General features: G+C 45.9%; 1 protein-coding gene and 3 long non-coding RNA genes across 28 annotated transcripts; 3 read left to right on the forward strand and 1 right to left on the reverse strand.

Annotated features, from left to right (window-relative positions):
• Positions 1 to 2,576: 2,576 nt before the first annotated feature.
• Positions 2,577 to 5,534, forward strand: LOC127923549 (uncharacterized). 23 transcript variants are annotated; one of them, XR_008114692.1, is made up of 9 exons: positions 2,694 to 2,756; positions 3,019 to 3,190; positions 3,234 to 3,276; positions 3,496 to 3,585; positions 3,676 to 3,855; positions 3,989 to 4,164; positions 4,204 to 4,332; positions 4,408 to 4,493; positions 5,320 to 5,534. It is a non-coding gene; the product is annotated as an uncharacterized LOC127923549 (long non-coding RNA). The 23 variants fall into 23 exon arrangements; XR_008114680.1 differs by having other exon boundaries at positions 3,723 to 3,855; XR_008114671.1 differs by lacking the exons at positions 3,496 to 3,585; positions 3,676 to 3,855 and adding an exon at positions 2,890 to 2,975 and having other exon boundaries at positions 2,577 to 2,713; positions 3,062 to 3,190; positions 3,234 to 3,362; positions 3,856 to 4,164.
• A 219-nt stretch (positions 5,535 to 5,753) lies between these two features.
• LOC127923546 (WAS/WASL-interacting protein family member 1-like) lies at positions 5,754 to 27,799 on the reverse strand. Of its 3 annotated transcripts, XM_052507589.1 has the most exons (7): positions 27,662 to 27,799; positions 26,342 to 27,336; positions 20,647 to 20,724; positions 14,837 to 14,876; positions 11,944 to 12,189; positions 7,268 to 7,405; positions 5,755 to 7,179 (listed from the first exon to the last, which is right to left on the reverse strand). In XM_052507589.1, the coding sequence occupies exons 1-7, from the start codon at positions 27,693 to 27,695 to the stop codon at positions 7,175 to 7,177; spliced, it is 1,536 nt and encodes a 511-aa protein (XP_052363549.1). In that variant the 5' UTR covers positions 27,696 to 27,799; the 3' UTR covers positions 5,755 to 7,174. The 3 variants fall into 3 exon arrangements, with proteins under 3 accessions (XP_052363550.1, XP_052363549.1, XP_052363548.1); XM_052507590.1 differs by having other exon boundaries at positions 5,754 to 7,402; XM_052507588.1 differs by having other exon boundaries at positions 5,756 to 7,405.
• On the forward strand, positions 7,847 to 8,660 carry LOC127923547 (uncharacterized). Its single transcript, XR_008114668.1, has 3 exons — positions 7,847 to 7,983; positions 8,030 to 8,173; positions 8,223 to 8,660. It is a non-coding gene; the product is annotated as an uncharacterized LOC127923547 (long non-coding RNA).
• Positions 15,765 to 16,811, forward strand: LOC127923548 (uncharacterized). Its single transcript, XR_008114669.1, has 3 exons — positions 15,765 to 15,947; positions 15,982 to 16,185; positions 16,220 to 16,811. It is a non-coding gene; the product is annotated as an uncharacterized LOC127923548 (long non-coding RNA).

The raw sequence follows: 27,799 nt of genomic DNA on the forward strand, positions 1-27,799 counted from the left end.
GTAACCAGATGGTCGTTAGTTCAACCCTATGACGTAACCAGACAGTTGTTAGTCGACCTTGGTAACCAGATGGTTGTTAGTTCAGTTCTGGCAGTAACCAGATGGTCGTTAGTTCAACCCTACGGCAGTAGCAGATGTCACCAATAGTCGACCCTACGGCAGTAACTAGATGGTTGTTAGTTTAACCTACGGCAGTAACAGATGATCGTTAGTTCAACCCTACGGCAGTAACCAGATGGTTGTTGGTTCCAGCGTTCTGGCAGTAACCCAGATGGTCGTTAGTTCAACCCTACGGCAGTAACCAGACAGTTGTTAGTCGACCCTACGGCGGTAACCAGATGGTTGTTAGTTCAGCGTTCTGGCAGTAACCCAGATGGTTGTTAGTTCAACGTTCTGGCAGTAACCAGATGGTTGTTAGTCAACCCTACGGCAGTAACCAGATGGTTGTTAGTTCCACCCCTACGGCAGTAACCAGATGGTCGTTAGTTTCAGCCCTCTAGACGGTAACAGATGATTTGTTAGTTCAGCGTTCTGGCAGTAACCAGATGGTCGTTAGCGGATTTCAACCCCTACGGCGGTAACCAGATGGTTGTTAGTTCGCGTTCTGGCAGTAACCAGATGGTTGTTAGTTCAGCGTTCTGGCAGTAACCAGATGGTCGTTATTTCAACCCTACGGCGGTAACCAGATGGTTGTTGGTTCAGCGTTCTGGCAGTAACCAGATGGTTGTTAGTTCAACGTTCTGGCAGTAACCAGATGGTTGTTAGTTCAACGTTCTGGCAGTAACCAGATGGTTGTTTGTTAGTTCTGGCATTAACCAGATGGTTGTTAGTTCAACGTTCTGGCAGGAACCCAGATGGTTTGTTAGTTCAACGTTCTGGCAGTAACCAGATGGTTGTTAGTTCAACCCTATGGCGGTAACCAGACGGTTGTTAGTTCAATCCCTACGGCAGTAACCAGGCGGTTGTGAGTTCAATCCTACGGCAGTAACCAGACTGTAGTTAGTTCAACTCTACGGCAGTAACCCAGACGGTTGTTAGTTCAGCCCTACGGCAGTAACCAGACGGTTGTTGGTCAACCCTACGGCAGTAACCAGACGGTTGTTAGTTCAACCTACGGCAGTAACCAGACTGTTGTTAGTTCAACCCCTACGGCAGTAACCAGGCGGTTGTTAGTTTCAGCCTACGGCAGTAACCAGACGGTTGTTAGTTCAGCCTACGGCAGTAACCAGGCGGTTGTTAGTTCAGCCCTACGGCGGTAACCAGACGGTTGTTCGTTCAACCCTGCGACGTAACCAGGCGGTTGTTAGTTCACCCCTACGGCAGTAACCAGGCGGTTGTTAGTTCAACCCTACGGCAGTAACCAGATGGTTGTGAGTTTCAACCCCACGGCAGTAACCAGACGGTTGTTAGTTCAACCCCCTACGGCAGTAACCAGACGGTTGTTAGTTCACCCCTACGGCAGTAACCAGACGGTTGTTAGTTCCAACCCCTCAGTAACCAGACGGTTGTTAGTTCAACCCCTACGGCGTAACAGACGGTTGTTAGTTCAGCCTACGGCAGTAACCAGACGGTTGTTTAGTTCAACCCTACGGCAGTAACCAGGCGGTTGTTAGTTCAACCCTACGGCAGTAACCAGACGGTTGTTAGTTCAGCCCCTACGGCAGTAACCAGACGGTGGTTAGTTCAGCCCTACGGCAGTAACCAGACGGTTGTTAGTTCAAACAGTAACCAGACGGTTGTTAGTTCAACCCTACGGCAGTAACCAGGCGGTTGTTAGTTCAACCCTACGGCAGTAACCAGGCGGTTGTTAGTTCACCCTACGGCAGTAACCAGACGGTTGTTAGTTCAAGCCACGGCAGTAACCAGACGGTTGTTAGTTCAACCCTACGGCAGTAACCAGACGGTTGTTAGTTCAACCCCTACGGCAGTAACCAGACGGTGGTTAGATTTCAACCCTACGGCAGTAACCAGACGGTTGTTAGTTCAACCCTACGGCAGTAACCAGACGGTGGTTAGTTCAACCCTACGGCAGTAACCAGACGGTTGTTAGTCAACCCTACGGCAGTAACCAGACGGTTGTTAGTCCAACCCTACGGCAGTAACCAGACGGTTGTTAGTCCCAACCTACGGCAGTAACCAGACGGTTGTTAGTTCAACCCTACGGCAGTAACCAGACGGTAGTTAGTTCAACTCTATGGCAGTAACCAGACGGTTGTTAGTTCAACCCTATGGCAGTAACCAGCGGTTGTTATTTCAACCCTACGGTAGTAACCAGACGGTAGTTAGTTCAACTCTATGGCAGTAACCAGATGGTTGTTAGTTTTTCCATCTTAACCTACGGCAGTAACCAGACGGTTGTGAGGTCAACCCTACGGCAGTAACCACGGTTGTTAGTCCAACCCGAACGGCAGTAACCAGGCGGTTGTTAGTTCAACCGGTGGTAACCAGGCTGGGGTTGTTGGGTGGAGCAACCCGTAACCAGACGGTTGTTATTTTAAACAGATGGTTGTTTGTTTTCCATCTTAACTCTAACAGACCGGTGCGTGAGGTTGAAATATCCAGTTTGAACAGGTCACAGAGCGAAGGGTTCCTGGTGGCACCAGGGGGTGTGTAGATCGGCAATCTCCTAGACCTGGTTGTACAGGACTGGCTGTGGGTTCGAAACCCCCCAGTTTCTGGGGCCTGGAGCATATCCGAGTAGTTCTGTCTTCAGGTCTAGGCTTTAGGATGTGGTAACTGAGTAGTTCTGTCTTCAGGTCTAGGCTTTAGGACGTGGTAACTGAGTAGTTCTGTCTTCAGGTCTAGGCTTTAGGACGTGGTAACTGAGTAGTTCATTCATCCTTCAGATCTAGGCTTTAGGACGTGGTAACTGAGTAGTTCTGTCTTCAGATCTAGGCTTTAGGACGTGGTAACTGAGTAGTTCTGTCTTCAGGTCTAGGCTTTAGGACGTGGTAACTGAGTAGTTCTGTCTTCAGGTCTAGGCTTTAGGACGTGGTAACTGAGTAGTTCTGTCTTCAGGTCTAGGCTTTAGGATGTGGTAACTGAGTAGTTCTGTCTTCAGGTCTAGGCTTTAGGATGTGGTAACTGAGTAGTTCTGTCTTCAGGTCTAGGCTTTAGGATGTGGTAACTGAGTAGTTCTGTCTTCAGGTCTAGGCTTTAGGATGTGGTAACTGAGTAGTTCTGTCTTCAGGTCTAGGCTTTAGGACGTGGTAACTGAGTAGTTCTGTCTTCAGGTCTAGGCTTTAGGATGTGGTAACTGAGTAGTTCTGTCTTCAGGTCTAGGCTTTAGGACGTGGTAACTGAGTAGTTCTGTCTTCAGGTCTAGGCTTTAGGACGTGGTAACTGAGTAGTTCTGTCTTCAGGTCTAGGCTTTAGGACGTGGTAACTGAGTAGTTCTGTCTTCAGATCTAGGCTTTAGGACGTGGTAACTGAGTAGTTCATTCATCCTTCAGATCTAGGCTTTAGGACGTGGTAACTGAGTAGTTCTGTCTTCAGGTCTAGGCTTTAGGACGTGGTAACTGAGTAGTTCATTCATCCTTCAGATCTAGGCTTTAGGACGTGGTAACTGAGTAGTTCTGTCTTCAGGTCTAGGCTTTAGGATGTGGTAACTGAGTAGTTCATTCATCCTTCAGTTCTAGGCTTTAGGACGTGGTAACTGAGTAGTTCTGTCTTCAGATCTAGGCTTTAGGACGTGGTAACTGAGTAGTTCATTCATCCTTCAGATCTAGGCTTTAGGACGTGGTAACTGAGTAGTTCTGTCTTCAGGTCTAGGCTTTAGGACGTGGTAACTGAGTAGTTCATTCATCCTTCAGATCTAGGCTTTAGGACGTGGTAACTGAGTAGTTCTGTCTTCAGGTCTAGGCTTTAGGACGTGGTAACTGAGTAGTTCATTCATCCTTCAGATCTAGGCTTTAGGACGTGGTAACTGAGTAGTTCTGTCTTCAGATCTAGGCTTTAGGACGTGGTAACTGAGTAGTTCTGTCTTCAGATCTAGGCTTTAGGACGTGGTAACTGAGTAGTTCTGTCTTCAGGTCTAGGCTTTAGGACGTGGTAACTGAGTAGTTCATTCATCCTTCAGGTCTAGGCTTTAGGACGTGGTAACTGAGTAGTTCTGTCTTCAGGTCTAGGCTTTAGGATGTGGTAACTGAGTAGTTCTGTCTTCAGGTCTAGGCTTTAGGATGTGGTAACTGAGTAGTTCTTTAGGTCTAGGCTTTAGGACGTGGTAACTGAGTAGTTCTGTCTTCAGGTCTAGGCTTTAGGACGTGGTAACTGAGTAGTTCTGTCTTCAGATCTAGGCTTTAGGACGTGGTAACTGAGTAGTTCTGTCTTCAGGTCTAGGCTTTTGGTAACTGAGTAGTTCTGTCTTCAGGTCTAGGCGTGGTAACTGAGTAGTTCATTCATCTTCAGGTCTAGGCTTTAGGACGTGGTAACTGAGTAGTTCTGTCTTCAGGTCTAGGCTTTAGGACGTGGTAACTGAGTAGTTCTGTCTTCAGGTCTAGGCTTTAGGACGTGGTAACTGAGTAGTTCATTCATCTTCAGGTCTAGGCTTTAGGACGTGGTAACTGAGTAGTTCTGTCCTTCAGGTCTAGGCTTTAGGACGTGGTAACTGAGTAGTTCTGTCTTCAGGTCTAGGCACGTGGTAACTGAGTAGTTCTGTCTTCAGATCTAGGCTTTAGGACGTGGTAACTAAGTAGTTCATTCATCCTTCAGATCTAGGCTTTAGGACGTGGTAACTGAGTAGTTCTGTCTTCAGATCTAGGCTTTAGGACGTGGTAACTGAGTAGTTCTGTCTTCAGATCTAGGCTTTAGGACGTGGTAACTGAGTAGTTCATTCATCCTTCAGATCTAGGCTTTAGGACGTGGTAACTGAGTAGTTCTGTCTTCAGATCTAGGCTTTAGGACGTGGTAACTGAGTAGTTCTGTCTTCAGATCTAGGCTTTAGGACGTGGTAACTGAGTAGTTCTGTCTTCAGATCTAGGCTTTAGGACGTGGTAACTGAGTAGTTCTGTCTTCAGATCTAGGCTTTAGGACGTGGTAACTAAGTAGTTCATTCATCCTTCAGATCTAGGCTTTAGGACGTGGTAACTGAGTAGTTCTGTCTTCAGATCTAGGCTTTAGGACGTGGTAACTGAGTAGTTCTGTCTTCAGGACGTGGTAACTGAGTAGTTCATTCATCCTTCAGATCTAGGCTTTAGGACGTGGTAACTGAGTAGTTCATTCATCCTTCAGATCTAGGCTTTAGGACGTGGTAACTGAGTAGTTCTGTCTTCAGGTCTAGGCTTTGGGACGTGGTAACTGAGTAGTTCATTCATCCTTCAGATCTAGGCTTTAGGACGTGGTAACTGAGTAGTTCTGTCTTCAGGTCTAGGCTTTAGGACGTGGTAACTGAGTAGTTCATTCATCCTTCAGTTCTAGGCTCATGCCTTGCAGAGGCCTGTCGGTGCCAGCGTGGATTATATTTTGTTGACTGTCCGGTGCTCTTCAACTTGCCTTGATTGAATCCCAGCCTATGTGGACACTTTACTAAATGTCATGCTGCCGAGTATAAAATTGTTTTTGTATATACAGTACCAGTCAAAAGTTTGGACACACCTCATTCCAGGTTGCAAGTTCAAATCCCCGAGCTGACAAGGTACAAATCTGCCCTTTCTGCCTCTGAACAAGGCAGTTAACCCACTGTTCCCAGGCCGTCATTGAAAAAAAAAGAATTTGTTCTTAACTGACTTGCCTGGTTAAAAAAAAATCCCAGGGTTTTACTTTATTTTTTACATTGTAGAATAATATTGAAGACATCAAAACGGTGAAGTAACACATATGGAATCATGTAGTAACCAAAAAAGTGTTAAACAAATCAATTTATTTTATATTTGAGATTCTACAAAGAAGCCACCCTTTGCACACTCTTGGCATTCTCTCAACCAGATTCATGATTCAAGTCACCTGGAATGCATTTCAATGAACAGGTGTACCTTGTTAATTTCTTTCCTTAATGCGTTTGAGCCAATCAGTGGTGCTGTGACAAGGTAGGGGTGATATACAGAAGTTAGCCCTATTTGGTAAAATACCAAGTCCATATGTCAAGTACAGCTCAAATAAGCAAAGAGAAACAACAGTCCATCATTACTTTAAAAGACATGAAGGTCAGTCAATACGTAACATTTCAAGAACTTTGAAACTTTCTTCAAGTGCAGTCTTACAAACCATCAAGCGCTATTATGAAACTGGCTCTCATGAGGACCGCCACAGGAAAGGAAGACCCAGAGTTACTTCTGCTGCTAAGTTAGACTTACCAGCCTCAGAAATTGCAGCCCAAATAAATGCTTCACAGAGTTCAAGTAACAGACACATCTCAACATCAACTGTTCAGAGGAGACTGTGTGAATCAGGACTTCATGGTCGAATTGCTGCAAAGAAACCACTACTAAAGGACAACAATAATAAGAAGAGACTGGCTTGGGCCAAGAACCACGAGCAATGGACATTAGACCGGGGTAAATATGTCCTTTGGTCTGATGAGTCCAAATTTTAGATTTTTGTTTCTCTGCATGTGTGGTTCCCACCGTGAAGCATGGAGGAGGAGGTGGTGTGATGGTGCTTTGCTGGAAACACTGATTTATTTAGAATTCAAGGCACACTTACCCAGCATGACTACCACAGCATTCTGCAGTGATACGCCATCCCATCAGGTTTGCGCTTAGTGGGACTATCATTTGTTTTTCAACAGGACAATGACCCAACACAGCTTCAGGCTGTGTAAGGGCTATTTGACCGAGAAGGAGAGTGATGGAGTGCTGCATCAGATGACCTGGCCTCCACAATCAACTGATCTCAACATAAATGAGATGGTTTGGGATGAGTTGGACCGCAGAGTGAAGGAAAAGCAGCCAACAAGTGCTCAGCATATGTGGGAACTCCTTCAAGACAGTTGGAAAAGCATTCCAGATGAAGCTGGTTGAGAGAATGCCAAGAGTTTGCAAAGCTGTCATCAAGGCAGAGGGTGGCTAAATATAAAACAAGTTAATAAATAATCTCTTGGCAAACAAAGCAGTTACTATTTACAAGAAAACACTCAAATCATTTCAGGTAGATGTGTGTGAGTGAGAGAGAGAGAGACTGCAGGGTGCCTCTTCTTTCTGTCCTCTTTCTCCCCTGGGCGTGTTCTCCTCCAGCTCCATCAGCCTGTCCTCTCTCCCCTGGGCGTGTTCTCCTCCAGCTCCATCAGCCTGTCCTCTCTCCCCTGGGCGTGTTCTCCTCCAGCTCCATCAGCCTGTCCTCTCTCCCCTGGGCGTGTTCTCCTCCAGCTCCATCAGCCTGTCCTCTCTCCCCTGGGCGTGTTCTGCTGCTACTCTCTGAGCCGTCTCTGAGGCTGTGATGTCTATGCGGGCGTATGTGGTGGAGCCCCCTACTGGACAGGAAGACCAACAACAACCACCAGTGACTACAACATCATGGTCCTCTACAAGAACATAACAACCAGTCTCCCGATCATCCTGCCTTCTCCCGAACTGTTTGTCTTGCACACTTTGCTTATAACAAACCTTAATCCACGACGGGTAGTGTGCGAGTGTACACTTTGGGAGAAGGGTGGTGTAATCGGGACACACAATAGAAATACACACAGCCAATGGCTTTGAGCAGGTTCTGTGTTTCCTAGTAGGAGATTATCACTGTACAAGAAGCCATATAACACCAAGGAGGAAGAGACTGTAGGCCACAGTGTGCTGTATGTTCCCAACAGTAGGTATTATGATCAACTTTAGGTTATAAACATGTGTTCCCAACAGTAGGTATTATAATCAACTTTAGGTTATAAACATGTCCTGTTCCCAACAGTAGGTATTATAATCAACTTTAGGTTATAAACATGTCCTGTTCCCAACAGTAGGTATTATAATCAACTTTAGGTTATAAACATGTCCTGTTCCCAACAGTAGGTATTATAATCAACTTTAGGTTATAAACATGTCCTGTTCCCAACAGTAGGTATTATAATCAACTTTAGGTTATAAACATGTGTTCCCAACAGTAGGTATTATAATCAACTTTAGGTTATAAACATGTCCTGTTCCCAACAGTAGGTATTATAATCAACTTTAGGTTATAAACATGTGTTCCCAACAGTAGGTATTATAATCAACTTTAGGTTATAAACATGTCCTGTTCCCAACAGTAGGTATTATAATGAACTTTAGGTTACAAACATGTCCTGTTCCCAACAGTAGGTATTATAATCAACTTTAGGTTATAAACATGTCCTGTTCCCAACAGTAGGTATTATAATCAACTTTAGGTTATAAACATGTGTTCCCAACAGTAGGTATTATAATCAACTTTAGGTTATAAACATGTGTTCCCAACAGTAGGTATTATAATCAACTTTAGGTTATAAACATGTCCTATTCAACCATTATAATGAATACCGTCAATGTAAATAAGAATTTGTTCTTAACTGACTTGACGAGTTAAATTAAGTAAATACATACATATAGGATCTCAGTGTGGTGGAGTAGTCATTGTGTTTGCTGATGGACACCAATTTCTTAACAATAAATCATAAATTACTGGGTTGCTGATGAAGGCAACGGACCTAACAATTAAGTATATCTATTTTTAATCAACTTCCACTATCCTCTAAGAGTTGCTGAATCTCCTCTCCAGTCTGCTCCTCTATTCAGACACCTTGGATGGAGAGAGAGGTGACATCAGTGTTCCCTATCACTGGTGGCTGTCAGTAGATTATCCTCCCCAAAACTAGATTTTGGTCAAAGTGCCCCATCCCATTCCCCCCAGCTCAACATGTCTCTGTCCAGCCCCATCCCATTCCCCCCCAGCTCAACATGTCCCTGTCCAGCCCCATCCCATTCCCCCCAGCTCAACATGTCCCTGTCCAGCCCCATCCCATTCCCCCCAGCTCAACATGTCCCTGTCCAGCCCCATCCCATTCCCCCCAGCTCAACATGTCCCTGTCCAGCCCCACCCCATTCCCCCCAGCTCAACATGTCCCTGTCCAGCCCCACCCCATTCCCCCCAGCTCAACATGTCCCTGTCCAGCCCCATCCCATTCCCCCCAGCTCAACATGTCCCTGTCCAGCCCCATCCCATTCCCCCAGCTCAACATGTCCCTGTCCAGCCCCATCCCCCCCCAGCTCAACATGTCTCTGTCCATCCCATTCCCCCAGCTCAACATGTCCCAGTCCAGCCCCATCCCATTCCCCAAGCTCAACATGTCCCAGTCCAGCCCCACCCCATTCCCCCAGCTCAACATGTCCCTGTCCAGCCCCATCATGTTCATTGCTGTTATGTACAGTCTGTGAACAAAGTTAAACTAATACATTTTATGTTTTGGATTACAGGATACCCAAGATCCTATTTCTCCATATTCTGTTCCAGTTAAAGGGTGGTTCAGATTCACTTAGATCTGTGGACCATACTTTTTTAATGGCTCGCTCAGAATATGAACTTTCCAAGAGTTGTTTATATATTATAGAGATCATTCCTTTCAGGAGCACAGATGATTTATTTATAAATCATTGGATGGTGGAGTTTCCCCAGAAGGCAGACATCGGAGGATGGGTTGAGATGCAGCCAATGCAGAAAAAAACACATCTCTAGTTTAAACTCCATGGATGTAATGGTTGAGTCCAACTCCATGGATGTAATGGTTCAGTCCAACTCCATAATGGTTCAGTCCAACTCCATAATGGTTCAGTCCAACTCCATAATGGTTCAGTCCAACTCCATGGATGTAATGGTTCAGTCCAACTCCGTGGATGTAATGGTTCAGTCCAACTCCGTGGATGTAATGGTTCAGTCCAACTCCGTGGATGTAATGGTTCAGTCCAACTCTGCTCTGTCTTATCAATAGATGTACTTCTGTCTTGACTTTGATCTGATTAACAGTGTTTGTTGAAAACGCTCCAATGTCGTTTTGAACAACTTTTCCATTTCTGATGTCTTCTTTACTGGGGATTTGTTCAGATGTAAATGCCGTTACATTGTTTTAATAAAACCTTTAATGTCGTCCCACGCAGGGGGTCATCGACTGCATCATTATAGTTAATCATCATGAATTCATTCAGTTCAGATTGAAATTAAAACACAGGAAGTAGGATTTTGTAGTAATGAAACATTACAGCACCATCTTGTGGCTCTTTCAGGAGATTCTGAAGCCCTGTGGATCTTGGTCCTAAAACATGGCACTATAAAGGGAATAGACTGCCATTTGGGACGCAAATATCATCACAAAAACTAGGTCAGGGCTGGCCAACCGTCTTCCTGGAGATCTACTGTCCTGTGGGTTTTTAGTCCAACCCTCTTCCTGGAGATCTACTGTCCTGTGTGTCAAACATCATCACAATAACTAGGGCAGGGCTGGCCAACAGTCTTCCTGGAGATCTACTGTCCTGTGTGTCAAACATCATCACAATAACTAGGGCAGGGCTGGCCAACAGTCTTCCTGGAGATCTACTGTCCTGTGTGTCAAACATCATCACAATAACTAGGTCAGGGCTGGCCAACCCTCTTCCTGGAGATCTACTGTCCTGTGTGTCAAACATCATCACAATAACTAGGTCAGGGCTGGCCAACCCTCTTCCTGGAGATCTACTGTCCTGTGTGTCAAACATCATCACAATAACTAGGGCAGGGCTGGCCAACCCTCTTCCTGGAGATCTACTGTCCTGTAGGTTTACAGTCCAACCCTCTTCCTGGAGATCTACTGTCCTGTGGGTTATCAGTCCAACCCTCTTCCTGGAGATCTACTGTCCTGTGGGTTATCAGTCCAACCCTCTTCCTGGAGATCTACTGTCCTGTCGGTTTACAGTCCTACAGCAATATCCCATCATTACCCACAGCAATATTGAAAGTATCCCCAAAAAGAGCCCTGTTCCCTATATAGTACACTACTGTTGATCAGAACACCGTGCTGGGCCCTGGTCTAAAGTAGTGTACTATATAGGGAATAGGGTGTCAATTGAGACGTAAACCCCGTTTAGTATTTGATAAAGCAGAGGATTGTGCGCAGCGAGTCCGAGCGGTTAAATAAATCCCTGTGTTCAGCACGACGATTTAATGAGCGATTTTCTACCAATTACACTCTGTTTCCATGGTGACCCATTGACACCGCTTCTCTGTGTGTGTGTTTGTGTGTGTGTTCGTGTGTGTGTTCGTGTGTGTGTGTGTGTGTGTGTGTGTGTGTGTGTGTGTGTGTGTGTGTGTGTGTGTGTGTGTGTGTGTGTGTGTGTGTGTGTGTGTGTGTAACTAAGCCCGTCTAAGTCTATAATGAATTTCCTCCAGACTACAACAGAAGAGTTGAAGCATCACAGTCTTCTTGGCATCACTAAAGTCAAAACCTATTGGACGTCTGAAGGAATTAAGGAAATGGGACTTTAGACAGCTAGGAAACAGCCAGAGTCAACAGCACCCTATTGTCTAGTGTTAAAGGGCCCATAGGGCTCTGGTCTAAAGTAGTGCACTACTTAGGGTATAGGGTGCCATTTGGGATAGAGATTGAGAGCAAGATTTGAGCTAAGGGACAGCAGACCAGCCAACCTGCCAGCCAACCTGCCAGCCAGCCAAACCTGCCAGCCAATCTGCCAGCCAACCTGCCAGCCAGCCAATCTGCCAGCCAAACCTGCCAGCCAACCTGCCAGCCAGCCAATCAACCTGCCAGCCAATCAACCTGCCAGCCAGCCAGCCAGCCAGCCAGCCAGCCAATCAACCTGCCAGCCAGCCAGCCAGCCAATCAACCCGCCAGCCAATCAACCTGCCAGCCAGCCAGCCAATCAACCCGCCAGCCAACCAACCTGCCAACCAGCCAGCCAGCCAATCAACCCGCCAACCTGCCAGCCAGCCAGCCAAACTGCCAGCAAAACACTTGAGCCAACATGGAGAGCCGTAAACACCTATCTAAAATGGCCATCTGAGAGGGGTTGGTGTTCTTACTGGGTCTGCGCAGCTGCACAGGGTTACCCCTCGCTGTAGTGATGTTGGTGGAAACTGGCCCACCGTAGGGCTCTGGCTGTAGATCCAGCTCCATGTACAGCAGCTCTCTGCCAGCTCTGTTAGCTTTAGCCGCAGGGCTAACGGGGATGTTGACGTAGTTCACACTGGGGTCGGCGTGGTGACGCCTGTCCAGGACTGATGACATCATCATGGCAGAAGCATCCGGAGGAAACTTAAAGATTCTCCCTGGGAGAATGACAGAGAGTCAGACAGACAGACAGACACTCCCTGGGAGAATGACAGAGAGTCAGACAGACAGACAGACACTCACTGGGAGAATGACAGAGTCAGTCAGACAGACAGACACTCCCTGGGAGAATGACAGAGAGTCAGACAGACAGACAGACACTCCCTGGGAGAATGACAGAGAGTCAGACAGACAGACAGACAGACACTCCCTGGGAGAATGACAGAGAGTCAGACAGACAGACAGACAGACACTCCCTGGGAGAATGACAGAGAGTCAGACAGACAGACAGACAGACACTCCCTGGGAGAATGACAGAGAGTCAGACAGACAGACAGACAGACACTCCCTGGGAGAATGACAGAGAGTCAGACAGACAGACAGACACTCCCTGGGAGAATGACAGAGAGTCAGTCAGACAGACAGACACTCCCTGGGAGAATGACAGAGAGTCAGACAGACAGACAGACAGACACTCCCTGGGAGAATGACAGAGAGTCAGACAGACAGACAGACAGACACTCCCTGGGAGAATGACAGAGAGTCAGACAGACAGACAGACAGACACTCCCTGGGAGAATGACAGAGAGTCAGACAGACAGACACTCCCTGGGAGAATGACAGAGAGTCAGACAGACAGACAGACAGACAGACACTCCCTGGGAGAATGACAGAGAGTCAGACAGACAGACAGACAGACACTCCCTGGGAGAATGACAGAGAGTCAGACAGACAGACAGACAGACACTCCCTGGGAGAATGACAGAGAGTCAGACAGACAGACAGAAAGACACTCCCTGGGAGAATGACAGAGAGTCAGACAGACAGACAGACAGACACTCCCTGGGAGAATGACAGAGAGTCAGACAGACAGACACTCCCTGGGAGAATGACAGAGAGTCAGACAGACAGACAGACAGACAGACACTCCCTGGGAGAATGACAGAGAGTCAGACAGACAGACACTCCCTGGGAGAATGACAGAGAGTCAGACAGACAGACACTCCCTGGGAGAATGACAGAGAGTCAGTCAGACAGACAGACAGACACTCCCTGGGAGAATGACAGAGAGTCAGTCAGACAGACAGACAGACACTCCCTGGGAGAATGACAGAGAGTCAGACAGACAGACAGACAGACACTCCCTGGGAGAATGACAGAGAGTCAGACAGACAGACACTCCCTGGGAGAATGACAGAGAGTCAGACAGACAGACAGACAGACACTCCCTGGGAGAATGACAGAGAGTCAGACAGACAGACACTCCCTGGGAGAATGACAGAGAGTCAGACAGACAGACAGACAGACACTCCCTGGGAGAATGACAGAGAGTCAGACAGACAGACACTCCCTGGGAGAATGACAGAGAGTCAGACAGACAGAAAGACAGACACTCCCTGGGAGAATGACAGAGAGTCAGTCAGACAGACACTCCCTGGGAGAATGACAGAGAGTCAGACAGACAGACAGACAGACACTCCCTGGGAGAATGACAGAGAGTCAGACAGACAGACACTCCCTGGGAGAATGACAGAGAGTCAGACAGACAGACACTCCCTGGGAGAATGACAGAGAGTCAGTCAGACAGACAGACACTCCCTGGGAGAATGACAGAGAGTCAGTCAGACAGACAGACACTCCCTGGGAGAATGACAGAGAGTCAGTCAGACAGACAGACACTCCCTGGGAGAATGACAGAGAGTCAGTCAGACAGACAGACACTCCCTGGGAGAATGACAGAGAGTCAGTCAGACAGACAGACACTCCCTGGGAGAATGACAGAGAGTCAGTCAGACAGACAGACAGACACTCCCTGGGAGAATGACAGAGAGTCAGTCAGACAGACAGACACTCCCTGGGAGAATGACAGAGAGTCAGACAGACAGACAGACACTCCCTGGGAGAATGACAGAGAGTCAGACAGACAGACACTCCCTGGGAGAATGACAGAGAGTCAGACAGACAGACAGACACTCCCTGGGAGAATGACAGAGAGTCAGACAGACAGACAGACACTCCCTGGGAGAATGACAGAGAGTCAGACAGACAGACAGACACTCCCTGGGAGAATGACAGAGAGTCAGACAGACAGACACTCCCTGGGAGAATGACAGAGAGTCAGTCAGACAGACAGACACTCCCTGGGAGAATGACAGAGAGTCAGTCAGACAGACAGACACTCCCTGGGAGAATGACAGAGAGTCAGTCAGACAGACAGACACTCCCTGGGAGAATGACAGAGAGTCAGACAGACAGACAGACAGACACTCCCTGGGAGAATGACAGAGAGTCAGACAGACAGACAGACAGACACTCCCTGGGAGAATGACAGACAGACAGACACTCCCTGGGAGAATGACAGAGAGTCAGACAGACAGACAGACACTCCCTGGGAGAATGACAGAGAGTCAGACAGACAGACAGACACTCCCTGGGAGAATGACAGAGAGTCAGACAGACAGACAGACAGACACTCCCTGGGAGAATGACAGAGAGTCAGACAGACAGACAGACAGACACTCCCTGGGAGAATGACAGAGAGTCAGACAGACAGACAGACACTCCCTGGGAGAATGACAGACAGACAGACAGACAGACAGACAGACAGACAGACAGACAGACAGACAGACAGACAGACAGACAGACCTGGTGTTGGGGAAAGCCCTGAATGTGAAGGGCTGTTTGTCTAAAATGGAACAGAAAGAGAAAAAATATTACACATTACATTATACTACAGCACATTATACTACAATACAACACATTATACTATAATACAACACATTAAACTACAGCACATTATACTACAATACATTATACTACAATACATTATACTACAATACATTATACTACAGCACATTATACTACAATACAACACATTATACTATAATACAACACATTAAACTACAGCACATTATACTACAATACATTATACTACAGCACATTATACTACAATACAACACATTATACTATAATACAACACATTACACTATAATACAACACATTAAACTACAGCACATTATACTACAATACATTATACTACAGCACATTACACTATAATACAACACATTATACTATAATACTTTATACTAAAATACATTATACTAGAATACATTATACTACAACACATTATACTACAATACATTAAACTACAATACAATACATTAAACTACAATACAATACATTAAACTACAATACAATACATTAAACTACAATACAACACATTATACTACAATACATTCAACTACAATACATTATACTACAATACAATACATTATACTACAATATATTATACTACAATACAATGCATCATACTACAATACAATGCATCATACTACAATACATCATACTACAATACATTATACTACAATACATTATACTACACCACATTATACTACAATACATTATACTACAACACATTATACTACAATACAATACATTATACTACAATACATTATACTACAATACAATACATTATACTACAAAACATTATACTACAGCAGAATATACTATAATACAACACACACTCTCCCCCTCTCTCTTCTCTCTTTTAAGGAGAGGTTTTCTTCAGGTCTGATTTGGTTATTAAAAACCCACGGCATTGCTCTTCTTCTATCAGTTGTCTTCTATTGACAGCACACAGAGTTTGACAGGTTCTCGTTGATGACTGCTAATCTGATTAGTACGGTGAGGTGTGAGGACTGCTAATCTGATTAGTACGGTGAGGTGTGAGGACTGCTAATCTGATTAGTACGGTGAGGTGTGATGACTGCTAATCTGATTAGTACGGTGAGGTGTGAGGACTGCTAATCTGATTAGTACGGTGAGGTGTGAGGACTGCTAATCTGATTAGTACGGTGAGGTGTGAGGACTGCTAATCTGATTAGTACGGTGAGGTGTGAGGACTGCTAATCTGATTAGTACGGTGAGGTGTGAGGACTGCTAATCTGATTAGTACGGTGAGGTGTGAGGACTGCTAATCTGATTAGTACGGTGAGGTGTGAGGACTGTTAATCTGATTAGTACGGTGAGGTGTGAGGACTGCTAATCTGATTAGTACGGTGAGGTGTGAGGACTGCTAATCTGATTAGTACGGTGAGGTGTGAGGACTGCTAATCTGATTAGTACGGTGAGGTGTGAGGACTGCTAATCTGATTAGTACGGTGAGGTGTGAGGACTGCTAATCTGATTAGTACGGTGAGGTGTGAGGACTGCTAATCTAATGAGTTCTCAGTGCTCAGCAGCCGGGAGGAGGGAACACACTGTGTTCTCTGTTCCAAACGAAACCCTATTCCCTATGAAGTGCACTACTTCCAACCAGGACAATAGGTACTATGTAGGGAATAAGGTGCCGTTTTGAGACACGAAGGTGTTGTTTGGTCAGAGGGGAAGGTTAAAGATGTGAAAAGAAAAGGCAAGGAAATAAATGGTAAGATGTTGTTGCTGTTGTTGTTGCTGTTGTTGTAACAACAAATGATCGTTAATATGGTTTAAAATGGTGGGTGAATATTTCACACTTCATCGCTTCCACAGCAGAGATGAAAGAGGAACCTTTTCAAAAACATAATAATATACTCCACTTTAGCAGCAGCTTTTATTCAAAGCAACTGACAGTCATGCTGGATATATTTTACATATGGCTGGCCCCGGGAATCGAACCCACAACCCTGGTGTTGCAAGCTCTACACAAACTGATCCATACAGGATAACTACTAACACACTGACTACACCAAACTGACTACACCAAGCTCTACCAACTGATCCATACAGGATAACTACTAACACACTGACTACACCAAACTGACTACACCAAGCTCTACCAACTGATCCATACAGGATAACTATTAACACACTGACTACACCAAACTGACTACACCAAGCTCTACCAACTGAACCATACAGGATAACTACTAAAATACTGACTACACCAAGCTGACTACACCAACTACTAACAGACTGACTACACCAGGCTGACTACACCAACTACTAACAGACTGACTACACCATGCTGACGACACCAACTACTAACAGACTGACTACACCAAGCTGACTACACCATGCTGACGACACCAACTACTAACAGACTGACTACACCAAGCTGACTACACCAACTACTAACATACTGACTACACCAACTACTAACAGACTGACTACACCAAGCTGACTACACCAACTACTAACAGACTGACTACACCAAGCTGACTACACCAAGCTGACGACACCAAGCTGACTACACCAAGCTGACTACACCAACTACTAACATACTGACTACACCAACTACTAACAGACTGACTACACCAAGCTGACTACACCAACTACTAACAGACTGACTACACCAAGCTGACTACACCAAGCTGACGACACCAAGCTGACTACACCAACTACTAACATACTGACTACACCAACTACTAACATACTGACTACACCAACTACTAACAGACTGACTACACCAAGCTGACTACACCAAGCTGATGACACCAACTACTAACAGACTGACTACACCAAGCTGACTACACCATGCTGACGACACCAACTACTAACAGACTGACTACACCAAGCTGACTACACCAACTACTAACATACTGACTACACCAAGCTGACGACACCAAGCTGACTACACCAAGCTGACTACACCAACTACTAACATACTGACTACACCAAGCTGACTACACCAACTACTAACACACTGACTACACCAAGCTGACGACACCAAGCTGACGACACCAACTACTAACATACTGACTACACCAAGCTGACTACACCAACTACTAACATACTGACTACACCAAGCTGATGACACCAACTACTAACAGACTGACTACACCAAGCTGACTACACCAACTACTAACATACTGACGACACCAACTACTAACACACTGACTACACCAAGCTGACTACACCAAGCTGACGACACCAACTACTAACAGACTGACTACACCAAGCTGACGACACCATCTACTAACAGACTGACTACACCAAGCTGACTACACCAACTACTAACAGACTGACTACACCAAGCTGACGACACCAACTACTAACATACTGACTACACCAAGCTGACGACACCAACTACTAACATACTGACTACACCAAGCTGATGACACCAACTACTAACATACTGACTACACCAAGCTGACTACACCAAGCTGACTACACCAAGCTGACTACACCAACTACTAACATACTGACTACACCAAGCTGACGACACCAAGCTGACGACACCAACTACTAACAGACTGACTACACCAAGCTGACTACACCAACTACTAACATACTGACTACACCAAGCTGACTACACCAAGCTGACTACACCAACTACTAACATACTGACTACACCAAGCTGACGACACCAACTACTAACAGACTGACTACACCAAGCTGACTACACCAAGCTCTACCAACTGATCCATACAGGACTACTAACAGACTGACTACACCAACTACTAACAGACTGACTACACCAAGCTGACGACACCAAGCTGACGACACCAACTACTAACATACTGACTACACCAAGCTGACTACACCAACTACTAACATACTGACTACACCAAGCTGACTACACCAAGCTGACTACACCAACTACTAACAGACTGACTACACCAACTACTAACATACTGACTACACCAAGCTGACTACACCAAGCTGACGACACCAAGCTGACTACACCAACTACTAACATACTGACTACACCAAGCTGACTACACCAACTACTAACAGACTGACTACACCAAGCTGACTACACCAACTACTAACATACTGACTACACCAAGCTGACTACACCAAGCTGACGACACCAAGCTGACTACACCAACTACTAACATACTGACTACACCAAGCTGACTACACCAAGCTGACTACACCAACTACTAACAGACTGACTACACCAAGCTGACTACACCAACTACTAACATACTGACTACACCAAGCTGACTACACCAAGCTGACGACACCAAGCTGACTACACCAACTACTAACAGACTGACTACACCAAGCTGACTACACCAAGCTGACTACACCAAGCTGACTACACCAAGCTGACTACACCAAGCTGACGACACCAAGCTGACTACACCAACTACTAACAGACTGACTACACCAAGCTGACTACACCAAGCTGACTACACCAAGCTGACTACACCAAGCTGACTACACCTCTCGCGTCGCGTGCGTGAGCGTTGTAAAATAAACGTACACCTACATGTTATTCAATCATTGCACCCTTCACCGTTCGCTGCGTAGCCCGACGCTAAAAATAGAACTTGGTTCTACTTGTGATGCTTGACAAGTCCCGCCTCTCCCATCTCCTCATTGGTTTAGAGGAGCAAATACCCACACATGGGTGATTGGAAGATGAGCTGAGGTCCACACTCCAGTCCAGTTGGTGGTGGTAACACAACTTTAAAGTTGGTTGCCAACCCACCATATAAAATCCACAGAAGAAGAAGAAGACTCAACTAGGAGAGATTACTAGAAAATAACTACGCTGAACAAAAAATATAAACGTAAAGTGTTGTTCCCATGTTTCATATCTGTATGTAATAGCCCTCTTCTGGGCCTGACTCCCCTGTGATGGTGCCCCTTCCACCTGCCCAGTCATGTGAAATCTATAGATTAGGCTCTAATTTATTTATTTAAATGGGCTGATTTCCTCATATGAACTGTAACTCAGTAGATGTGTTGCATGTTGCGTTTATATTTGTGTTCGGTGTAGGTTTCCCTGTTCCCTGAACAGGAACAGTAGAGTAGAGAACACACCAACAACACAATGTTTATATCCCAGGACAAATTAGCTAGCAACAGCGAGCTAGCTAGCTAAATGTCCATGGAATGTTTAGATCCCAGGACAAATTAGCTAGCAACAGCGAGCTAGCTAAAAGGACAAATTAGCTAGCAACAGTGAGCTAGCTAGCTAAATGTCCATGGAATGTTTAGATCCCAGGACAAATTAGCTAGCAACAGCGAGCTAGCTAAAAGGACAAATTAGCTAGCAACAGCGAGCTAGCTAGCTAAATGTCCATGGAATGTTTATATGGCGTTTCGACCTGTCCCCAAATTAATATAGTTGGTTTTGATACATCTACCCTGCAGTTCCTGATCGTGTCTGCTGTGGATGGACAAACTCAACAGGCGAGCGATGGCGCACGGGTGTGGCCGGTGTAGTCAGCATGGGGCGGCAGGGTAGCCTAGTGGTTAGAGCATTGGACTAGTAACCGAAAGGTTGCAAGTTCAAATCCCTGAGCTGACAAGGTACAAATCTGTCGTTCTGCCCCTGAACAAGGCAGTTAACAGTGTTTCCTAGACCGTCATTTACAATAAGACTTTGTTCTTAACTGACTTGCCAAGTTAAATAAAGGTTAAAAAAAAAAAAAAGTAATAGGTATTAGTTAAAAGTTGGCAAAAAAAACTGAAAGTACCGTTGCCCCGACTGTCAATAACCACACAACGGGTCATCTTACCTGCGTAACATGTCTCTTTCTAGCTGAGAACCATTGCTCATGGGTAATGTAGTTGTGATCTACACAGGGATGATGACTCTGGATGGGTGGAGAAAACGGATGAGGGAGGTGGGGGTTAAAACAACAGCCATGGTGGTCAACAGACATGGGTTCAAATACTATTCGAAATCATTTCAAATACTTGATCCGTGTTTGCTTAAGTTGCGCCTGGCAGAATGGACCAATGGGATAGTCCCAATACGGGAAACCCTGCCCATTAGGCAGACTAGAGCAAACAATCAAAGTATTTGAAAGATTTCAAATAGAATTTGAACCCGGTCTGGTCATAGTGATGAAATAGACACGTTCACAGCCAGACAACAACGTGCTGAATGTAAATGAGACAGAAGGACAACTTATTGTCTTGTCAAACAGAACAGGGAGGTGAAGAGGGAGTTTTGGTGAGGACAGACAGTCAGCGGAGGGATGCTGCATCTCTTTCGGGAGGGTTAAGTCTTCAGACACAGGAGGGATGCTGCATCTCTTTTAAGGAGGGTTAAGTCTTCAGACACAGGAGGGATGCTGCATCTCTTTAAGGAGGGTTAAGTCTTCAGACACAGGAGGGATGCTGCATCTCTTTCAGGAGGGTTAAGTCTTCAGACACAGGAGGGATGCTGCATCTCTTTAAGGAGGGTTAAGTCTTCAGACACAGGAGGGATGCTGCATCTCTTTAAGGAGGGTTAAGTCTTCAGACACAGGAGGGATGCTGCATCTCTTTAAGGAGGGTTAAGTCTTCAGACACAGGAGGGATGCTGCATCTCTTTCAGGAGGGTTAAGTCTTCAGACACAGGAGGGATGCTGCATCTCTTTCAGGAGGGTTAAGTCTTCAGACACAGGAGGGATGCTGCATCTCTTTAAGGAGGGTTAAGTCTTCAGACACAGGAGGGATGCTGCATCTCTTTCAGGAGGGTTAAGTCTTCAGACACAGGAGGGATGCTGCATCTCTTTCAGGAGGGTTAAGTCTTCAGACACAGGAGGGATGCTGCATCTCTTTCAGGAGGGTTAAGTCTTCAGACACAGGAGGGATGCTGCATCTCTTTCAGGAGGGTTAAGTCTTCAGACACAGGAGGGATGCTGCATCTCTTTCAGGAGGGTTAAGTCTTCAGACACAGGAGGGATGCTGCATCTCTTTCAGGAGGGTTAAGTCTTCAGACACAGGAGGGATGCTGCATCTCTTTAAGGAGGGTTAAGTCTTCAGACACAGGAGGGATGCTGCATCTCTTTAAGGAGGGTTAAGTCTTCAGACACAGGAGGGATGCTGCATCTCTTTAAGGAGGGTTAAGTCTTCAGACACAGGAGGGATGCTGCATCTCTTTCAGGAGGGTTAAGTCTTCAGACACAGGAGGGATGCTGCATCTCTTTAAGGAGGGTTAAGTCTTCAGACACAGGAGGGATGCTGCATCTCTTTAAGGAGGGTTAAGTCTTCAGACACAGGATGCTGCATCTCTTTCAGGAGGGTTAAGTCTTCAGACACAGGAGGGATGCTGCATCTCTTTAAGGAGGGTTAAGTCTTCAGACACAGGATGCTGCATCTCTTTCAGGAGGGTTAAGTCTTCAGACACAGGAGGGATGCTGCATCTCTTTCGGGAGGGTTTTGATCAGAACAGCATGTTTTATTGTTTTCGTTCTGGCCGTTATCCTCCAGGTGTTAGCTAAGACTGTCTCTCTCCCTTTCACTCTCTCCCTGTCTCATTTTCGCCGTCTCCCTCTGTCTCCTTTTCTCCCTCTCGCTACGCTAGTTAAACATAACACTGTGCTACGCTAGTTAAACAACATATCACTGTGCTACGCTAGTTAAACATCATAACACTGTGCTACGCTAGTTAAACATCATAACACTGTGCTACGCTAGTTAAACAACATAACACTGTGCTACGCTAGTTAAACAACATAACACTGTGCTACGCTAGTTAAACAACATAACACTGTGCTACGCTAGTTAAACAACATAACACTGTGCTACGCTAGTTAAACAACATAACACTGTGCTACGCTAGTTAAACAACATAACACTGTGCTACGCTAGTTAAACAACATAACACTGTGCTACGCTAGTTAAACAACATAACACTGTGCTACGCTAGTTAAACAACATAACACTGTGCTACGCTAGTTAAACAACATAACACTGTGCTACGCTAGTTAAACAACATAACACTGTGCTACGCTAGTTAAACAACATATCACTGTGCTACGCTAGTTAAACAACATAACACTGTGATACGCTAGTTAAACATAACACTGTGCTACGCTAGTTAAACAACATATCACTGTGCTACGCTAGTTAAACAACATAACACTGTGATACGCTAGTTAAACATCATAACACTGTGCTACGCTAGTTAAACATCATAACACTGTGCTACGCTAGTTAAACAACATAACACTGTGCTACGCTAGGGAAACAACATAACACTGTGCTACGCTAGGTAAACATAACACCGTGCTACGCCAGTTAAACAACATAACACTGTGCTACGCTAGTTAAACAACATATCACTGTGCTACGCTAGTTAAACAACATAACACTGTGCTACGCTAGTTAAACAACATAACACTGTGCTACGCTAGTTAAACAACATAACACTGTGCTACGCTAGTTAAACAACATAACACTGTGCTACGCTAGTTAAACAACATAACACTGTGCTACGCTAGTTAAACAACATAACACTGTGCTACGCTAGTTAAACAACATAACACTGTGCTACGCTAGTTAAACAACATAACACTGTGCTACGCTAGTTAAACAACATATCACTGTGCTACGCTAGTTAAACATCATAATACTGTGCTACGCTAGTTAAACATAACACTGTGCTACGCTAGTTAAACAACATATCACTGTGCTACGCTAGTTAAACAACATAACACTGTGATACGCTAGTTAAACATCATAACACTGTGCTACGCTAGTTAAACATCATAACACTGTGCTACGCTAGTTAAACAACATAACACTGTGCTACGCTAGGTAAACAACATAACACTGTGCTACGCTAGGTAAACATAACACCGTGCTACGCCAGTTAAACAACATAACACTGTGCTACGCTAGTTAAACAACATATCACTGTGCTACGCTAGTTAAACAACATAACACTGTGCTACGCTAGTTAAACAACATATCACTGTGCTACGCTAGTTAAACAACATATCACTGTGCTACGCTAGTTAAACAACATAACACTGTGCTACGCTAGTTAAACATCATAACACTGTGCTACGCTAGATAAACAACATAACACTGTGCTACGCTAGTTAAACAACATATCACTGTGCTACGCTAGTTAAACAACATAACACTGTGATACGCTAGTTAAACATCATAACACTGTGCTACGCTAGTTAAACAACATAACACTGTGCTACGCTAGTTAAACAACATAACACTGTGCTACGCTAGTTAAACAACATAACACTGTGCTACGCTAGTTAAACAACATAACACTGTGCTACGCTAGTTAAACAACATAACACTGTGCTACGCTAGTTAAACAACATAACACTGTGCTACGCTAGTTAAACAACATAACACTGTGCTACGCTAGTTAAACAACATAACACTGTGCTACGCTAGTTAAACAACATATCACTGTGCTACGCTAGTTAAACATAACACTGTGCTACGCTAGTTAAACAACATATCACTGTGCTACGCTAGTTAAACAACATAACACTGTGATACGCTAGTTAAACATCATAACACTGTGCTACGCTAGTTAAACATCATAACACTGTGCTACGCTAGTTAAACAACATAACACTGTGCTACGCTAGGGAAACAACATAACACTGTGCTACGCTAGGTAAACATAACACCGTGCTACGCCAGTTAAACAACATAACACTGTGCTACGCTAGTTAAACAACATATCACTGTGCTACGCTAGTTAAACAACATAACACTGTGCTACGCTAGTTAAACAACATAACACTGTGCTACGCTAGTTAAACAACATATCACTGTGCTACGCTAGTTAAACAACATATCACTGTGCTACGCTAGTTAAACAACATATCACTGTGCTACGCTAGTTAAACAACATAACACTGTGATACGCTAGTTAAACATCATAACACTGTGCTACGCTAGTTAAACAACATAACACTGTGCTACGCTAGGTAAACAACATAACACTGTGCTACGCTAGGTAAACAACATAACACTGTGCTACGCTAGGTAAACAACATAACACTGTGCTACGCTAGTTAAACAACATAACACTGTGCTACGCTAGTTAAACAACATAACACTGTGCTACGCTAGTTAAACATCATAACACTGTGCTACGCTAGTTAAACATCATAACACTGTGCTACGCTAGTTAAACATCATATCACTGTGCTACGCTAGTTAAACAACATAACACTGTGCTACGCTAGGTAAACAACATAACACTGTGCTACGCTAGGTAAACAACATAACACTGTGCTACGCTAGTTAAACAACATAACACTGTGCTACGCTAGTTAAACAAGACTAGTGGTTAGAGTGTAGAGGAGGCAGGTAGACTAGTGGTTAGAGTGTAGAGGCCACAGGGTGGCCTAGTGGTTAGAGCGTAGAGGCGGCAGGTAGCCTAGTGGTTAGAGTGTAGAGGAGGCAGGTAGCCTAGTGGTTAGAGTGTAGAGGAGGCAGGTAGACTAGTGGTTAGAGTGTAGAGGAGGCAGGTAGCCTAGTGGTTAGAGTGTAGAGGAGGCAGGTAGCCTAGTGGTTAGAGCGTAGAGGTGGCAGGTAGCCTAGTGGTTAGAGTGTAGAGGAGGCAGGTAGCCTAGTGGTTAGAGCGTAGAGGAGGCAGGTAGCCTAGTGGTTAGAGCGTAGAGGCGGCAGGTAGCCTAGTGGTTAGAGTGTAGAGGAGGCAGGTAGCCTAGTGGTTAGAGCGTAGAGGCGGCAGGTAGCCTAGTGGTTAGAGTGTAGAGGCGGCAGGTTGCCTAGTGGTTAGAGCGTAGAGGCGACAGGTTGCCTAGTGGTTAGAGCGTAGAGGCGGCAGGTAGCCAAGTGGTTAGAGCGTAGAGGCGGCAGGTTGCCTAGTGGTTAGAGCGTAGAGGCGGCAGGTTGCCTAGTGGTTAGAGCGTAGAGGCGGCAGGTTGCCTAGTGGTTAGAGCGTAGAGGCGGCAGGTTGCCTAGTGGTTAGAGCGTAGAGGCGGCAGGTAGCCTAGTGGTTAGAGCGTAGAGGCGGCAGGTTGCCTAGTGGTTAGAGTGTAGAGGAGGCAGGTAGCCTAGTGGTTAGAGCGTAGAGGCGGCAGGTAGCCTAGTGGTTAGAGCGTAGAGGCGGCAGGTTGCCTAGTGGTTAGAGCGTAGAGGCGGCAGGTAGCCTAGTGGTTAGAGCGTAGAGGCGGCAGGTTGCCTAGTGGTTAGAGCGTAGAGGCGGCAGGTTGCCTAGTGGTTAGAGCGTTGAGCTAGTAACCGAAACGTTGCTCGATCAAATCCCCGAGCTGGGAAAGTCGTTCTGCCCCTGAACAAGACAATTAAACCCACTGTTCCCCGGTTGGCCGTCATTGTAAATAAGAATTTGTTCTTAACCGACTTGCCTTGTTAAAATAAAAGGTTAAAAATGAATAAAACACTGAATAAATTAAAAGTCAGACATGGAGCCAAATGAAGCCGAGGAATCCATTAGTACTAATAACTATTAGGTGTCCAGAGTTGTATTACCTGCGTTCCTCCACACACTGGACAGCCAGGTAACAGCAGAGGTCTGGGTGTGAGCCGAGCGGACATGATGCTGCACCGATCACCACTGTCCACAGGGGGCGCCCTCTCACTGCTCCAGCACAGGGGACTTTCTACGGGGGCCTGCCTCAGGGTCTCTACCCACTGGGGAGAGGCCTCAGTGGGTGTGGAAGGAAGGGAAGGACACTCATGCCCCTGGATCTGTCCTTCCCCACCGAGCCGCCTGTCCCTGCCCAGTTCGGGTGCTCCTCCCTGGGGTGGAGGATCCTTGAAGGCCAGGGTGTGCAGGAGGTTCCTGGGGCTGTCATACTGTAGTCTGAGAAGGCTGGGTGCCTGGTACTCCTCACTCTGACACCACGGGGCGCCAGAGCTACAACCACTAGTCCTGGAGGAGGAGGAGCAAGACGGGAGGCAGGAGCCGGGAGTAGGGGGGGAGAGAGGGCCGGGCTCAGGGGTCCTTAAGGACAGAGGAGGAGGTGGAGGAGGTAGACTGGGTGGAGGAGGAGGAGGTAGAGAGGGAGGAGGGGGAGGTAGAGAAAGAGGAGGCAGAGAGAGAAGAGGGGGAGGTAGACTAAGGACAGACCCAAACTCCTCCCCTCCTCCTTGACTGGCTGTGTCCAGGCTGCCCGTACAGGAAGAGAAGCTCCCAGAGTAAGACGATTGGCTGCTGGTCGTGGCGACGCCTATCCCGCTGTCCAACGAGCTTTGGCGCCCGCTGTCGTGGAGACTGCGAAGGTGGGAAGGCGGTTTGAAAGGAGTGCGGTTCATGACAGCGTTATAGAGATCCTCGTCCAGATTGGTCGAGGACCTCGCAGTGGGAGGGGCCGACAGGGTCTCGGTTGAGGAAGTGGGGCGTTTTGGCCCTGGCCATAAAGGGAAGTGGCTTCCGTAGCTGGCGTCTGATTGGCTGGAGGAAGAGGAAGAGATACTGCTGCGGTCGTCCCCGGCAATGGAGGTGCTGTAACTGGAGGTGGAGGCTGGGGAAGATATTATTGATTAGCTGACTGATTGATTGATCAAAGGTCAATTGAGTAAACTGATTTAAGATTTAAGTGAATTGATTGATTGATTGATTGATAAAACGGTGAACTACGCCGTTTATTGATAATATAATATATGCCATTTAGCAGACGCTTTTATCCAAAGCGACTTACAGTCATGTGTGCATACATTCTACGTATGGGTGGTCCCGGGAATCGAACCCACTACCCTGGCGTTACAAGCGCCATGCTCTACCAACTGAGCTACAGAAGGACCCCAACTGGGATTATTGATTGGTGGATTGCGGTTTTGATTGATTACCTGTACTGCTCTGTCTACTGCTGTGAGACAGCATGCTGAGTCTTCTCTCTAGATCCGATGTTTCATGGTTGATCCTCTCCTCTGAGGAGGACCGGCTAGCACTGGGATCTACACACACACACACACACACACACACAC

The sequence above is a fragment of the Oncorhynchus keta genome, unplaced genomic scaffold, assembly GCF_023373465.1.
Source record: "Oncorhynchus keta strain PuntledgeMale-10-30-2019 unplaced genomic scaffold, Oket_V2 Un_contig_30076_pilon_pilon, whole genome shotgun sequence".
NCBI classification, from domain to species: Eukaryota; Metazoa; Chordata; class Actinopteri; order Salmoniformes; family Salmonidae; genus Oncorhynchus; species Oncorhynchus keta.